This window comes from Suillus subaureus (assembly GCF_016647635.1).
Source record: "Suillus subaureus strain MN1 chromosome Unknown BJ212scaffold_151, whole genome shotgun sequence".
Taxonomy (NCBI): domain Eukaryota; kingdom Fungi; phylum Basidiomycota; class Agaricomycetes; order Boletales; family Suillaceae; genus Suillus; species Suillus subaureus.
Window position 1 is genome coordinate 25,141 of NW_024538707.1, and position 12,067 is coordinate 37,207.

At 48.2% G+C, this 12,067-nt stretch overlaps 1 protein-coding gene across 1 annotated transcript; it reads left to right on the top strand.

Moving 5' to 3' along the window:
- Positions 1 to 250: 250 nt before the first annotated feature.
- On the top strand, positions 251 to 1,072 carry BJ212DRAFT_1402448 (uncharacterized protein). Its single transcript, XM_041337356.1, has 4 exons — positions 251 to 370; positions 431 to 545; positions 610 to 977; positions 1,038 to 1,072. Exons 1-3 carry the CDS (start codon positions 292 to 294, stop codon positions 857 to 859), a joined length of 444 nt encoding a protein of 147 aa, XP_041185700.1. The 5' UTR covers positions 251 to 291; the 3' UTR covers positions 860 to 977; positions 1,038 to 1,072.
- The last annotated feature ends 10,995 nt before the right edge of the window (positions 1,073 to 12,067 follow it).

Here is a 12,067-nt window from a genome sequence, read left to right on the forward strand (position 1 = left end):
CAGCTACTTCCTGAGAATCATTGTGTTGAAACGCTGAAGAGCGGCCCTGACATGAACACGACACGTGCTCTTAGCCAGGCATTATCATAGAATGAACTGTACCTTGAACAAATGTGGTCGTATGGGTTGTGGGCCATAGGCTGAGACTCTGAATATTCAATCTGAATAGCAACGGGGGACAGAGAAATTCATCGGAATTACCCATATTATGTCAGGGCCGTCCGGCCCGAACACTAATAATCAGTAATTCCATGATCAGGGACCTACGTATACCTCACATCGAGGAGCACGATGGATTTTATTCCATGTCACCCCCAACCATTCACGTTTCAGCAAGCTATCTCCTTTGACCCCGAAGTTTCTGCTGATGGTATGACATAATAATCTTAAAAGCGCATATCCAAGCTCATCCAACATTTTGACACATCAGAGATCGGTCGTCTTCAAAACTCTATCTCCCATCTAAAACGCACACAAGAGGAACTCCAAGAATATGCAGAAGACCCAGACATCGCACAAGCAATAAAAGAAAACAACCAGACGTTGTCAGTACAAGGCAGTCCATGGACTTTACTGCACTTATTAAGATCGGGGCACGCACACGCACAGAGCATCACAAGATGAGCGAATATTCATGCTCAAGTTGGCGCTCACTCAGCACGGAGCGTCGAATGCCACTAGCGCTCATTATGACCTTCCTCCTGAGCCGGAACCAGAAAGCAGAAATGGTAGGCATGGTGGATTTACTAGTGATAATGGACTCGAGCCGTTGGACGCACCTCTTCCGGGAGACAACTCGGACATTGGGCCATCGAATTCAACTGGGGAGGGTGAACAAGAAAGCGGTGTGCACCTGTAGTCCTACATCATTTTTTATCATATTTGCCGCATTGTACTCTAATCACTTTATGCATGAGCCAAACAGGATGTTGCCACGAATCTATCCTTCAAATGCTAGTGAGCTCTGATTAACGCGTGTACGAAATGGGCTTTCGATCCCAGCGCGACCGACTCTTCGTACTAATCACCTACTCTAGTTTTGATATAAACGTTGGTCTGATGACTATGCAGCGTCTATGCTTAGCTCGGATTGGGCTGCCTGGGACCCCTGCACTTGGGATCAGGATAAGAACGTGGAAGTATCGCTCACTCTGGCATCACTCATGGGGCTTGATGCTTGACCTTGAAGTACGGGTTCGTCCACAGATTGGTTTGCCCCCCTAGACAGCCACCACCGATGTCATGGGGGAGAATTAGTACTACGTTCTCGAGAGAGAATGATTGACGGAGCTGATACCAGGTCTTGAACTTAGGGTTATATTGGGAGTCTGAGTCGCTACGACCTCACATTTAGTGACATATAGCCCAAACATAGTCGTCGACTAGATATCTGAATAAAATGGTAGAAGTTGCAGACGGTAAAAGTGGAATATATGTTGTGAGTCCTCCAGTGAAAGTGCAACGGAAAATGATACACAACTCCTTGCCAGGAAGATTAAGTCGGCTCGAAGGCACTAAACAGTGTGCGCTATCCACACGGTGGATATCGTCATCTTTCAACAAGCACGTGTACGAGCGGGGGCACATCTTCTTGTGGTTGTACCTGGCGCTCCTCATTCTTGACGAACTCTCATATCGATATGCGGCAGATCGCTAGCGCAGCCGGGCAGCGGGCCTGACCCCTTCAAAACACTATCCTTGGCCTCGTCGCCGAACGCCCTTATTTCGCCCTCCGTCTGGCCTCCATTCGTAACCTCCGGGATTGTGCTAAAGTCACCCCCGTTAGCTCGTAGAGCAGCTAATGCTTCAATCAACTACACTAGGCAATTCCACTGCGCATCATTCTGCACGAGCGGTACTTGCACGAGGATATCATGTATGCGCTCTGCCTGCGTGACCAACGGTTCGTGTGCAGGTAGCTTTGCGATGAGCACCCTCCCTATGACTGTACCTTCTCTAAGACCATTCACGACTTTGCGTTCATACCGCCATTCCGGCATGCCGTTGAGATTGAATTTGACGCCTGATTGGATGGTGTTGACGGCGTGGTAGATGTGGCAGTCATGGACGGAGGTATTGCGAGTTTCTTGCTTAGGTGAGAGCATGAGAGCGAAGTGAAATCCTGGCTTTGAGTTGCGATGATGGAGTGCGACGTATAGACGGTGCTTCTTGCGAGGCATGGGTCTATGAGAAGGGATATTATGATGAGCAAGAGTAGTTCAAATGGTTTCTTACCAGCGTCAAGGCAAGATACGTAGTGTGTTTTGAGTGGAGCAGGCACTTGAGAACCAACGCGCACGTGTGGGAGGCACGTACAGAGCTAGCGGCAGGGTGAAAATGGGTTCCTTGAAGACCCGGAGGCTCAGCGTTCAGCAAGAGCATAGCCTGCACAGCACACTCTTGATTTTGTCCATCTGATCAATGTCTAAATTCAGATTTGTTAGCCCAGTGTTCATATCATATAAATTATAATGGTTTCCTCGCCTCGTTGAGTCACGTGTTGAACTGAAGGCGGACGGTTTTCTCCCGGATCCGGGGATTATGCCGCCGAGTATATGCCACTGGTACTTCCGAGGATTATCTTGTTTGTCGCAAATTCCCAGGATGCGTCCGTTCTCTCCTCCACTCGTAATCCAACGCACTGCGACCGTCCAGATTGAGGCATCGTGACCCAACAATTCTGGTGGATCAATATCCTATAAGCTATAAGTTATGGAGTCAAATTTATTACCTATAGGCTATAGGTTATTGCTGAATCCACAAAGCACTCTTGCTGTAGACACGTAGTCTTCTCCGAACTTTCTTGCCCACAGCCTCAGTTCAAGGATGCCTAAAAAAATTATCAACCAGAAGACAGTGAGGCCTTTAGCCGTGCATCCCCAATGTGACAAAGTCCTGTGCTGTCGCAACATGTCCTGGCTCATACAATTTGTCGACCACATCAGTCGACCCGAGATCTTTCCTCACATTGACCTTATGGATTCTTGTTTGTTGACTGGTCCTACTCAGCAAGAATCAGTTTTTCGTTCCTGCATTTAAGGTTCGCGATTGCTCTCTCAGTACGCTCGATTATTTGGCTTCTTCTGACTACTACAAATCAATTTGATCTCGCTTATAGAGTTTCGTTCACAAGTTTGACCACCATACGCGCAGCTCTAGATGTCCATATGTGCGAGATTCTGCACACAATGGGCTATCGATACAGCACCGACGCTGACAAAACACTACTGTTACACCTATTCACATCGAATACTCCCACCGATATGTGATTCCTCCTATGTAAACCTGGACCCCTCAGCATCTCATGATCATCCCCTACATACGCTGTATTTCCCGTGCTAGTATTTCCGAGTCCTCCGCTGCGCTGCACACAGGATTTTGTTTGGGAGCCTAATGCGGCGAGTCCTGTTTTGTCTAGTGAGAATGGTATGTTTGTGCTTCGGAATGCGTTCTCATTTTATTTCACAACCCGGCTCTCGACATCTCACATGTCAATCATGTTTCGGTGACTGGGCGTTGGATAGCGCACATCCTTGTGCTTTGGTTGCAAATCAACGTGTACATGAATTAGAAAGGTCGGGTTTTCGCTCCCGTTGGTGGATGGTGACTGCGACGAAGTACCAGACAACTCAATGCCTCCGATAGCTTCAACTGCAACACATCATCGTAAAAAAAATCTTGACAGACGCCTCAAGGTCTTGCATGAGCATGAGTTCTTGCCGTCGTATCCTTGAGAGCCATATGTATTGATTGTCTGACGTCACCCAGGATACACAGCAGTGTCTATTAACAGTAATATGCAGCACAGGAGTCTAAAATGGGGTAACAATCATGTGTAGAAGGACAGAATACTAGGAGAGAACTGCAACCGAGTTGTGCATCTATGTTCTTTCTGTGGACCATGGCGCGAGCATCGGACTTCGTTCCACTCTGAGAACATAAATCCCAAGATCAAGGTTCTTAGAAGAACTTCTTAGAGACTCGAAGTAAGCATCATGCTTGATTGCGTACCGAGAACGATCGAGATAGTATGTGGTATTAGATAGCGAAATCCTCTCACCGTGAAAAACATGATCTACCTGGCGCACTGCTATTTATCTTATTTCTAACGAATTGACAGAGTACTAGACTATAGATGGATCTACTTAGTATTAGACTGAAATCGATTTCCAGGACTCTGATCTACTCAGAGTCAAATAAGTCAAGGTCACGTGCGCGTGTTGATGGGAACGCGTCGTCGGAGTCAAACTGTAGGTCCACAACCGCCACTGATCAGATTGATCGATGGCCCACCACATTTGCGCCACATTGGCCGACCCAGATATAAGGCAAGTGGAAAGCAGTCGTTTTTCTTGTCCTCTTAGTTTTCTCCACCTCACCAGTTCTGCTGACAACACCCAGTCAGCGTAACAACAACACCTAGCGCCATGTCCCCTGCCGGCGAGACAGGCACATCGTCTACTCCGCCACGCGCCAATGCACCAGCTCATAGTGCTAGCAAAATAGAATCGACCCCAGATAGCCGCGGGACTGCCGTCGTCAGCGAGAACATCGGTGTGCTCGGTGTCAAGTGTGTACATTTCCTATTTTTATTGAGTAGCAACTGACATTCTATTAAGTGTTAAGAAAGTCCGCCCATGGATTCAACGGGATATCGAGCAGGCTGAGGAGTGCAAAGCAGATGCCATGTTGCAAGCCCTCCTGCAGCGCGCTTCTTCCACTCCCGAGACTCAACAGCCCGAGCTTCTGCAAAAGTGCCTGAAGGCAGTTCTGCCAGTTTGCGATGGACGGGTATCTGCTGGAGATATATACTCTTCGGGCATCGAGATAGCCCTGAAAAAATAGTAAGTGCTTTTTCACCGATTGGACGTTTTCATGCTTACAACGATTGCAAGCGTACGTCCAGGAGTGGAAAACAACCTCTACGTCCCTTTTATAGAAGCCACCAATATTGCCCTCGCTTGTCTTGAAGACATCAAGGTCGATGGGATGCGCGCTCCTGTCCCCGCTGTGGACATGATCTGTCAGCAGAACGATATGCCCATGTACCAAAACCACCAGACTGTGAAGTCAGCTCGAAAACCCGACCTCGTCTTTCTTCCTTTGAACAGCGCATGCGCTCCCTTCGAGGATGAGAAGGGCGGCAAGAAGGGAAAACAGGAGGACGACGAGAAGCGCAAGGCTCATATGGTCAAGAATGCAATGGCAAAGCCACCAGCGCCACTCCCCTGGAAAGATGTTCTAGCTTGCATCGAGTTCAAGAGAAAAACGGACAGGAAGAAATCGATTAAACCGCCGCAATCTTCGTATAAAGTGAATGACTATGTTCCTACCAAGCCAGAATATCTGCCGGTGGATCATCTTAAGGCTGAAGATCCTGCGCCAGGCCCTTCGCAGACCGCAACACAACCTGCGTCTGACACTGCAGGTAAGTGATTGTATTTTTTTGCAAGATCAAACTAAATCTGCCGAGCTGCAGTCGTATCTTCCGGCCTTACTGCCGCACAGGCTTCCAAGGGCGGGTCCAGCTCCAAGCGCAAGGCCGCGGACACTTTACAATCTGCCGCGAAAAAATCCAGGACCGACCCTGACGAGCCAGATGTGACCGTCCAGACGGGTATGTACGCGGCCGAAATGTTTGCGGCCAATCTTGCCGTCAATCACCTGATTAATCTTATCGTCATCGGTGGGTTCGTTCGTCTGTCGAGATTGATTGCGCTCTTACCACCGCTGTTTCAGACGATGTAATGTGGATCTGGTATTATGATCGGCAAGGGACCATTCAAAGTTCAGGCATCAACTTCATTCAAGATCTCCCGCGATTCATGGTGTTGTTGTATGCTTTACAACGATTCGAACCTCAGGATTGGGGCCGAAACAAGGACTTCCTCCCAGTTCAAATTGAGGGCAAACAATGCCATGAATTCAAAATCAAGGACGTAGAACTTGGAGAGGTGGATCTGCTGCTGCACACCAGCCACGACGAAAGAGTGACGCACTATGGACTGCAAGGACGGGCCACCAATGTGGTCCCTGTCACTAGCGAAGCGCTCGCGAAGAAATACGACAACCTCCCGGATGGGATGGTGGCCAAGATCTTTTGGGGAGAGGTGGGTCGCACTAACGAACCGGAGATCCTGAAAAAGGTTGAGGAGATCGCCAAGGCGCACGATACCGTAAAAGACCATATTCCCGAGCTTCTTTGGCACCACACGTTCACGAATCCTACGTCCGCCATCCGGGAAGTGCTCGGGGTTCCAGAACCCACCAAGGGCAGTCGCGTGCTCTACGTCCTCGTATTCCCCAAGCTTCTCCCCATCACGGAGTTTTACGACAAAGAGCTTTTTGACGCATGGCGTCAGTGTATCCTATGTATGTGTGTGGTGGAATTTACGTGGCTTTCGTTGACATGGCGTGCAGGTCACCTTACTCTATGGAAGGAAGGGGTATATCATCGAGATGTCAGCCCTGGAAACCTGATGTGGTACTGGAAGGACGGCAAACGGATTGGTGTCTTAAACGACTACGATCTATCCTCGTTGGCGAATGACCAGGGTCCTCGGGGAAACGAGCGCACGGGCACGGTACCGTTCATGGCGCTCGATCTTCTCTCTGTAAAAGGTCAACCAGGCGAAGTCAAACACCTATATCGTCACGACCTGGAGTCGTTTATTTGGTGTTTCGCCTGGATTTGCTTGCGTTACAAACGGGGAGTTCTTCTCCCAGTGGAATCCCGCCCCTTCGATATTTGGGCGACTGCTGGCGCCGTCACATGTGTTAAGGAGAAGTACCTTTTTCTGCGTCATTTTGAGGATTATGACTCCTCGCACCTAGATGCCTTTACATGGAACTTCCTTGTCGAATGTTTGTGGGAGCTGAAAACTGATGACGAACGTCGATTTAATCTCAGGATGAAACAGCGATTGAGTGGAGCTGGCGAACAGCCAGATGCCGAGGAATCGAACTCGGATATTGATGATTTCTTACACAAGTTTACCGGTAGCACGAACTGGAATAAGCTCAGCAAACTTTCCTAGTCAGTGATCTTTGTTATCTTACACACAGTTTGTCATGTATGCATACTTGTAACTTTATGAGAACGATTGCCGCAAGGCGAATTGGCTGCATGCAACGAATTAGGTGCTAAACGTTGTAAATATATGATTACGACAGAGATCGAGTTCAGCTCTCCTTAGCCGCTGCCTAAGTTAGAGGTTTGCCCTTGTGAAAGGTGCCGGTTCCTGAGTGCCCGGAAGGAACCGGCACCTCACATATTTTCACCCACCCACCACTCCCAGGATCAGTTATTGCACCTTTAATATCAGCCGTTCTTTGTCGATTACATACCGGATTTTTTTGGTACACTCATAACTTCATACACCTACACTCATAATGGTCATTCATTCAGCCCGCTTGTCGAGTTTTCCCGCCCACCCAGCGGCAATCTCGCCAGCGTCCGAACCGAGCTAACGCTCGGCCCAGCCCAACCACTGTTTGTCTGACCATCAATGATTGTGCAATAAACGAAACTGGATTGGATTTTCCTTACAATCCGTACAAACCGACCAATCATATTTTCCCAAAATTTCCTCAGAATCTGTAGTTACGTCAGTTGGCCTGTTTCAACTTGTTTGCTATTTGGAGATTCGTGACAAGTTGTCTTGGTCTGCCTTCGATTCCTTTTTCCTTTTAGCCAAACGAAGGCGAGAAGGTGTGCGTGAGATGACAGATGGAAGACGAGAGTTGGATATGTACTAGCATTTGGAGAGGGCACTGGGAGGAACAAGCTATGAAAACCTGTTCGTTGCAATGTCACTCATGTCATACGCAGCGCGACGAAAGAGTGACACACTACGGACTTCAAGGACGAGCCACCAATGTGGTCCCTGTCACTAGCAACGCGCTCGTGAAGAGATACGAAAACCTCGAGGATGGGATGGTGGCCAAAATCTTTTGGGGAGGGGCGAGTCGCACAAACGAGTCAAAAATCTTGAAAAGCGTTGAGATTGCCAAGGCCCACGATACCGTCAAAGATCATATTCCTGAGTTGCTCTGGCACCACACGTTCACGAATCCCACGTCCGCCATCGGAGAAGCACTTGGTATTCCGGAACCCACCACGGGCAGTCGCATGCTCTACATTCTCGTATTCCGCAAGCTCCACCCCATCACGAAGAAGCTTAACAACACAGAGCTTTTCAATGTATGGCGTCAGTGTGTCCTATGTACGTGCTTGGTTCAATTTACGTGGCGCTTCGTTGACATAGCGTGCAGGCCATCTGACTCTGTGGAAGGAAGGGGTCTATCATCGAGATATCAGCCCTGGAAACTTGATGTGGTACAGAAAAAACAGCCAACTGATCGGTGTCTTAAACGACTACGATCTATCTTCGTTGGCAAATATAGTAGGTCCTCAGGGCAACGAGCGCACGGGCACGGTACCGTTCATGGCGCTCGAGCTTCTTTCCCCAAGTGTTCAACGAGGCGAAGTCAAACACCTGTATCGCCACGATCTGGAGTCGTTTATGTGGGTTTTTGCCTGGATTGTCTTACGTTACAGGCAGGGAGTCCTTCTGCCACGCGGACTGCGCCCCTTCGACGAATGGGCAACTTTAGGCGCTGTGGCATGTGGCAAGGAGAAGTTGTTCTGTCTCAATAATATGGAGGCTTCCGCACCTTCGGACATAGACGAAGACATTTGGAATTTCCTTGTGGACTCTTTTCTGGTACTTAAAAAGGATGCCGACAACCGGTACTATCTTCGCCTTAAACGGCCATCGAGCTCAGGAGAAGGCCGGCAGCCTAACGCCGAGGACTCAGATCTCGATGCTGTTCTATCTAAATTTACAAGTTTAGAGGGTTGGGATAAGCTCAGCAAATCTACATGATTTTCTTTACTTGTTACTTATACGCGTATCAATACCAAGCTGTAACTTTCATTTGTATATTCATAATACAAGCGGTCGATGGGTCACTTCCCATAGAGTCGTGCGTGAAAGCTTCACTGGCAGGGACCAAATACTTCGAACCAGTGCGGCGTATCTTGCCATCCATTCATCTGTGACCTCCGGGATTGTGTTGAAGTTACCCCCTTTGGCTCGCAGAACAGCTAATTCTATACTAGGCAAACCTACTGTGCATTATTCTCCAGAACTCTACGAGCAGTACTTGTGCAAGGATATCATGCTCTGCCTGTGTGACTAACGGTTCGTGTGCAGGCAGCTTTACGAGATCGTGCTGACGGCCCGGGTGTGGTACATGTATAGACGTCACGGTATTGCGAGTTTCTTGCTTGGGCGAGAGTATGAGAACGAAGTGAGATCCTGTTCGTCGGTTCTCCATGACCACATTTTCGGATTCGCGACGGCTGTCTTCATCTGCTTTCGATTCCTCCTTTTGAGTCACCTTAAGGCTAGCCTGGTGTGACTAAGGCAGACGAGAGCGGGGGGGTGCGCGTGAGATGACAGATGGAGAACGAAAAGGGCCACCATTGGATACTCGCATTTGGAGAGGGTGCACAAGTCACGATGAAGGCCTGTTCGCTGCAACGTCTCTCATGTCATGCGCAAACCCTCTGTGTTCGGCCCTGAATTCCCATGGCCACTCAGGGAAGGCGATTCAGAGTCAGGGTCCATCACGCATCTCGCTGACATCCCCTATATACGCTGCATCTCCCGTAACAGTACGTCCCGAGTACGACTTCCACACATATTCTGGTTATCCACGCACGCAACTGTTTCATGACCAAACCAAGATTTTATAATGTTTGAATTCCCGAAGGCGCTGGGACTCAATGTGGCGTCATGTCACACCATGTCAGGCTGTACTACATAAGTGCGTACACAATGAAGAAGGAATGTCTCAACGATTGTCTTCTTCTATTCGGTCTGCCTGCAAGAGACTGCAAGTGCACTACATTGTGCAAGTTCGAAGTGAGAGATAGGACTGGGAGTGAGTTTCGAAAATGGTAAATATGTACACCACTACTCTGCTACTGACAGTATTAACCCAGTGGGAGTTTATGTACGTAGTACCAAGGGGGTGGCGTTCTAGGGTAGCAATGTAATAAGAATTATAGTCAGACATCTACTTCGATAATTGGATGGTATCGTAAACGTGCCTGGATGAACTTTCCTTATTCCCTCTCAACCTGAAACACTTTTACTTCACCAAATTATCGTGTGTAGCATTCGCTTTGGCGGTGATAAGCGCCGGATAATGGTATTATATCTAGCATGTTATCGTTATACGTTTACCAACGTCGCCGCTCCAGTTTGCTCGTCCACAAGTATGAGTTTTCTCTCAAATGAGCTCTTTTTGGGGCCGTTCATCAAAGCGAGTCGTATTGCCAGCTATTTTGCAGGTTCGTGGAAAGCGAGTCTAATGATGATGGTGATGTGTCGATCTAACCTAGGCTTTGGTTTTGCAGTCGCCTCTGCTGTTGGGTTGATATATGATTGGGGTGAGCAAGACTGAGTACGACAGAACCACCTGAATATCCTCACGGTATTTCCAGCACTTACGTTTGGTCAAGAGGTAGGTTAATGGTATTACGGAGGCAGCCATCTCGCTAAGAATGCCTTCACAGGTCGAATTGATCTGGGTGAGCGGACTCCCGCGTCAAAAGAACGACGTGAATGCGCAACTAATTCGCGGCAGAAGAAACGCTGGTCCCTCATGACGGCGTTGTATCTGAGTGTATGTAGTTTGTGCCATCAGTGTGGTAGGTAAGTTGTGCTGACTTAAAAGGATCCTAGGTGCGCTATGTTGGAATAATATATTCTGTGTATGTTGGGAAGCTTAAGCAATCGGTGTTGTACTAATCTGCCATCTCTCACAATCAGCATTAGAGTGCTGTGTATGTCTCCTCGTACACACTGTTTTCATTTTTTCTGACCGGCGGCATACAGTATTTATTCCAGTGACAGTTGTAGTGAGTATTCCGTTTCTATGCCTGCATTCCTGACCAATCAACTACACTCCCATGCAGGGGTGAGTGAGATTCTTGACGGACTTCTTAGTTTAACGTAACAATTGTCACAGCTGTGAGTTTGTTCCGGGCGTATGATCCTCCATAATGTTACTAAATTTGTCAGGCCCCGGTGGATACGTCGCACTAGATTGTATGTGTGTCATCATAAATGCTATGCTGGGCGGTGAGCTGCGCTGCTACAATACTTGCATGGTATTGAATTGACTGAAATGTTACGCAAGTCATCATGATTTCTCGGTTACATGCCATGTACCAGCGATCCAGAAACGTGCTGATATTTCTTGTTGTCACTTTCCTGGTTGTCAACATCGCCAGCGCAGTGCTCGCGGGAATAATAATGAAGGATATTTCAGGGGGTAAGGTCAATTGTGGGTGAAATAGGTCCACCAGGCTCATTTATGAATACCAGAGGTAGTTCTCTCAGGCATGTATCAATGCACCGTTAGCTTTGGGGGAAATAGCGTACTCCTGGGTTCCATGACCTGGATACTTGCTACTGTATGGGAGGTCGTTACATTGTGTTTCGCGGTTTGGATCGCTGTCAAACACTTCCGTGAATTACGACGCTCATCGGCAGGGGGCATTATCGGGGACTGTTTCACGGTGTTGATCAAAACTCACGTACTTTACTTTGCGAGGTGAGTTCACAATGTGAATGTGGTTCTATTGACCTCTGAAATTTTGGATGCTAGCTTTGTTCCTATTTCTTGCTTCAACCTTGCTTATCTGTCTCCGACAACCTCAGTGGTATGCCAATGTTTCACTGAACTCTACACCTGTGCACCGTTCACCATCCTATAGGAACCATATTCCATGAGATGGCACATTTATGTTGGATTCCTTCAAATTTTTGCACTCGCGGGAAAGTTTGTGCTAGGACCACGCCTGATCCTTGGTGTTCGAGAGTATCACGCCAAGCTTGTGGCCGACTCAAATGCAGCAACCGGCATGACTTCAATTGTTTTCCAGGAGCGTGTATAACGAGAAATGCTCGGTATGATTCACACTTCCGGGCACTCTGCAAAGAGCGGGTGATTTTTTTTGGTACCCGTGCGTTACTAGTATACTTACTTG